Source organism: Octodon degus, unplaced genomic scaffold (genome assembly GCF_000260255.1).
Source record: "Octodon degus isolate 3935 unplaced genomic scaffold, OctDeg1.0 scaffold00137, whole genome shotgun sequence".
Classification (NCBI taxonomy): Eukaryota; Metazoa; Chordata; class Mammalia; order Rodentia; family Octodontidae; genus Octodon; species Octodon degus.
The window spans coordinates 6,308,356-6,313,741 of record NW_004524713.1 but is presented as its reverse complement, the minus strand read 5'-3'; the positions used below and the strand labels follow the sequence as shown (position 1 = coordinate 6,313,741).

Sequence of the window (5,386 nt, the reverse complement as noted above, 5' to 3'; positions counted from 1 at the left end):
CTTCTTCTCCTTCTCCTTCTCCTTCTCCTTCTCCTTCTCCTTCTTCCTCTTCTTCTGTCTTTTTAAGACAGGTCTGATTATGCAGTTCAGGCTAGCTTTGAAATCACTTTGTAGCCCAGGTTGGCCTTGAACTCACAGCAGTACTCTGCCTCAGCCTCCTGAGTGCTGGGATTACAGGTGTGCGCCTCTATGCCCAACCTCAGCAGCTTTTTCAATAATACCATGATTCAAACAATGCCACTGTCCTTTTCCTTTCACACATTCTCTTCTGTAATGTATGAATTTGGAGCCGTAGAAAGCATGTCTAGAACAGCCCGCTTGGCAATGACACATTCTTCTCGAGGGAACACGGAGCATTCTCCAGGATAGAACACGTACAAACCACAAAATACACTTTTAAATTTTAAACTAATTTATTCTATGACCACATTAGGATGATATTTAATCCTAAGAAGAAAATCTAGAAATACAACACAAAAACACCAACTGTGAAAGCAAGCTGGATATTTAGCTTCTTTGGATTTGAGTGCTAGCATCCAGCACGGCATTTTGTGATATTTTTTATGCTTCAACTAGTAATCTTTGATGTGCTGATCTAGAAAGGCTTCTCTTGAGCTGCAGCCTGCTACATTTCTTAAAATTTAGATCAATACACAGAATTTATATCTAAAGAGCACATCATCCTTATTAGAAGCTGAGCCACATGTTTACCTTTCCTCTTTCAACTGACCAGAGACTTTTGCTCCCTCTGAGAACCTTTGATTGGGTTGGGAGACCAGAAATGAGGAAATGTTTTCCAGCTAGCCTGACAGCAGGTAGTAAGGGGCAGGAGGCAAACCAGAAGAAGGACGCAGCTGTGGAGAGCCCAGTGTCGCGCTTCTGACTTGGTAGAACCGGCTACTGACAAAGCAAGCTACACGCACCTACAGCTCCTCCTACAGGGACGCAGACGTCCTGCCTGCAGCTTCCGCAACAAGGTGTCAATCCCTGATAACTCTCAGAGCTCTGCCTTTCACATCTGGCTGGGCTCTGCTCAGTTTTCTTTTTCTTTCCTTCTTTCTTTTTTATTGTTTCACATTTTATTTTATTTTTTTTAAATTTATAACTTTTTTAAAATTAATTTTATTGAGAAACAAATAGCAATGAAACAGTTTCAAAACTGATTAGTAGGACAGTTTAAATAATGAATACATTGTCTGCTCAGTTTTCAGAGGTCCCTCTCTTGAGGAATTCCTCTTGTATTCTATGGTGCGGAAAACCCATCAGGGAGAGAAAAGGTAGATAATTTCCTTTTTCCTGTGCTACTCAAAAAGCATCCCATAGTGCTGAGGATGTGGCTCAGTGGTTGTGCTCTTGTCATGCATGCACAAGGCCCTGGATTTGATCCCCAGCACCACGCGCGCGCACACACACACACACACACACACACACTGCATATTATATATGTAGTTGTTTAGCAGCATTGCTGGGTACAATCCATGTGCTTTAGGTAATTCTATTAAAATGTGAGGTCAGAGGTTTGGTTTACCTGTGGTAGAGTGCTTGCCCAGCATGTACCAGGATCTGGCTGAATCCTCAGCATCAAAAGGATTTTTTTTTTACTTTTTTAATTTTAATTTTTTAATAGATTGCAAATTGAAAATAATTTACAAACATAAATGAATATAGCGATAAAAATTGTCCAAAATAAAAATGAAGAGTTTACAGATCAGTCATAAGAGTTCACTGTGTCAAAACCAAGAAACTTATATTCATATAATTAGAATTCTCAAAGTAGAAAGGAGTAGGCAGTAAATATTTAAAGACTTAAAATTTCTGAATTTAGTTCAACTTATAATACCACATTTCCAAGAAAAATGAACCTTTTTGCACAAGACATTTAAATAAAATCATACCAAGATACACAAAAATGAAATTGTCCAAAACATCGTAAAGAAAAAAAACATTAAAGCATATACATAAAAATATTAGCTATGGAGGAACAAAATTACATAGCATCTTATTCCACATTAGAAAGAAAAAAAAGGACCAAGTGTGTAAAAAAACTAGACTAATTAAAGGACTGAAAAAAAAGATCTGAACTAAGAAAACATTTTCATGATAGTAAAGAAGTACTAAGAGTAAAACATAAGATAAATACTGGAATGACAAAAAATGACCAGCACTTCTAACAGTTTGGGGATAGGATATCGCACAAAGTTCTAGTGTGTTGTGGACATGCATAATGACCATGACAGTTACTGTTGGCCAGGTGTCACTTGTGGGACTGAGCTACAGCTATTTCTTTGAAATCCACCCTGTAGACCCAGATGGAATCATGGCCCATAGGGTGGAAGAGAAGTCCATTTGTAGAGTGTGCTGATGGAAATATTTTACTGCTGAACACAAAAGAATAACTGAAAGACTACTATTGTATGCCTCTTATTCTCCTGTGTTCAATTGTGTGCCCTATTTGGTGGGTTCTTTCCATTCTCATTCATGGGGTTGTGATCAATTTGCTCCCTGTCTAGAACATCATTTAGTAGTCTGTGTAGGCTTGGCTTGGTCATCATGAAATTCTTTAGTTGTTCTTTGTCATGGAAGTATTTCACTTCTCCATTATACTTGAGAGTTTTGCAGGGTATATCAGTCTGAGTTGGAATTTGTTTTCTTGCAAGACTTGAAGTACTTTGCTCCATGCTCTTCTTGACTTGATGGTTTGTGAAGAGAAATCTGCTGTTATTCTGATAGATTTTCCTTTAAATGTGATCTGTTTCTTTTCTTTAGTGGCTTTTAGTATACTGTTCCTATGCTGAATTTCTGGGATCTTGATTATTATATATTTGGGTGTGGTTTTAATTGGGTTGATTTTATTTGGAGTTCTTTATGCTTCGGTTACCTGAATGTCAGATTGTTGCCCCATATTTGGGAAGTTTTCTGCTTTTACTTCTGCCTATATTCTTTTTATATCATTTATATTGACTCCTTCTTTCTCACTAATGCCTATTAGTCTCACATTGTTCATCTTTGCATCGTCTTGCAGGTATTGAATTATTTTTTCCTGCATCCTAGCTGTTTTTAAGAGATCTTTTCTTATTTTTTCACTAACTGCAATGGTGTCTTTAAGGTCAGAAAGTCTATTTTCACTTTCACTCAAACAGTTTTGCCAGCTTATGATTGAGGTTTTAATTTCCTGTATATCACTTTTGAATGTGTTTCATACATTTTGTTTCTTTCCTATATTGGCTTTTCAGGGGTTCCATCATTTTTATATTCTGCTTTAATTTTTTTATCAGTGTATTCCTTAGAAGCACTTAGTACTTCTTTGATTATAGTTATCACTACTTTTTTTAGTTAAGAAATTATTTCTGATCTGATTTCTTCTATACCTTTCTGCAGTTGTTTCTTTACTTCCAACACTATTATTTCAGAGATTTCAGGTGTGTGAAATCTCTGAAATAAATTTCCAGTTTCTCCTACGCTAGTGTTTTCTGCATTTGTACTGGGTGGACTTGGGGCCTGAGACTGCATCTTGTTCCTTCTCTTTGTCATTTTGTACACCACTTTGTCTTCTGACCTTTGGTGTAGAGCTTAGATAGAGTTATTACCTTAACACCAGGTCCAGATCTACGAAGTTCAGATTCCTCCAGGTGGGTGTTGTTTGGAACTGGCTGCTGTGCTCCACTTCTTTCTGCTGCAGCCATTGGAGTTGAACCCTCCGCGTCACTCTGGCAAGATGTTCTGCTCCTGAATCAGCTGGGTGGGTTTTGCCTCTAGCCTCTTTGCAGGGAGTTCTGCTGAAGGATTCCATGCTGGGCCTGCGCTCTGGGTCTATTGAAGATCCGCGGCCCCGGGAGGTCTCAATAATTTTTTTTTTAATCAAAACTAAACTTAATCACTTCTTTCTTTCCTTGCAGATATATTGAACACTATCTGGGAAGATTTTTAGTATCTGCTGATAAGTATTTTATGACTGGCCACAAAGTCATCATTTATGTCATGACGGATAACTTCTCTGCTATGCCCTGGGTGTCTCTGAGTCGCCACCGAACGTTCAAAATTTTTCAAATTAAACGAGAAAAGAGATGGCAAGACATCAGCATGATGCGCATGAAGACCATTGCGGAGCACATCGCGGACCACATCCGGTACGAAGTGGACTTCCTCTTTTGCATGGACGTGGACCAGGTCTTCAGAAGCCGATTCGGTGTGGAGACTCTGGGAGAGCGCATCGCTCAGTTACATACTTTATGGTATCCGGAAATGCCTGATGTGTTTCCTTACGAGAGAAATGAGTCATCCGAGGCTTATATTCCCAAGGGTAAGGGAGATTTTTATTACCATGCAGCTGTTTTCGGTGGCACGCCCACCCAAGTTCTCAATATCGTCAGGGAGTGCACCAAAGGAATCATGAATGACAAGAAAAATAACATCGAAGCAGTGTGGCACGATGAAAGCCACTTGAACAAATATTTCTTTCTCCATAAACCCACTAAAATCTTATCGCCAGAATACTGCTGGGATTACAGGCACAGAGTGCCTCCCTACATGAAAAATATCAGACTTTCTTGGAATTTTAAGAATTATAGACTTCTTAGAGAAAGCAAATAATTTTGTATCTCTTTGTATTTCTAAATATAAAAGCATCAGTTTGCCTCATTCTTTAGGAAATTATCAGTTGACAAAGTCTAGCATTAAAAGATCACTATTAAAATGACAAGTCTATCAACACAGCAAAGCCACACTTTTCATCATGTTAATTTTGGATCATATAATGGAGATTTAGGTAGTTTCAGGGTGAGTTTGCTAAAATCAGATGGAGATTTAATAAATTTACAATGTGTTTGGATGTTGAGGAAATATTATTTGTTAGCTTATGTCAGAATAGGATATATTCCATCACAAGCAAATAAAACTTAAGCTATTTTAATTGATCCAAGTGTAAATTCCTCACATCACTTAAGGAGAAGTGTTGTCTATAGGTGTGAGGACAGGAAGATCTCAGCAACCACAGAAACACAGCCGCTGGGTAAAGCTTTGAAGATGCCAAGCTGCCACCAGGTAGGCAGTTGCTTAGGAAACCATGAGTCATTCAAAAAGAACTCTGCTTTACCACCACAAAGCTGTTTTCTAAAAAATAAGAACAAATGGAAATAAAAAAACATAGAGAAATTGGAAAGTTGCTCTTTGTTTTCCCTTTGAACACATACCCATTTCACATGCATTTACACGCCACACTAGAGTCTGTAGACTGCGGGCCCTTCCGCAATGAACAGAGAGCAGGCAGGCCAGCGGCTGCCGCAGTCCACCCATGCTACCAGGAAGCACTTCCCACCCTCGGTCCCTGCCGGCCTCTCAGGCCAGTTCATGGTGTTGCCTAGCAGAGTTCAAGTACTCAAATGAATAA

General features: G+C 38.8%; 1 protein-coding gene across 1 annotated transcript in view; it reads left to right on the top strand.

Annotated features, from left to right (window-relative positions):
- LOC101573793 (N-acetyllactosaminide alpha-1,3-galactosyltransferase-like) overlaps nt 1-4,925 on the top strand; it is an 18,115-nt gene extending 13,190 nt beyond the window's left edge. The window contains exon 6 of the mRNA XM_023701595.1: nt 3,897-4,925. Within this exon, the coding sequence (XP_023557363.1) occupies nt 3,897-4,590 (694 nt within the window). The 3' untranslated portion in view covers nt 4,591-4,925. The remainder of the gene's footprint in view (nt 1-3,896) is intronic.
- The last annotated feature ends 461 nt before the right edge of the window (nt 4,926-5,386 follow it).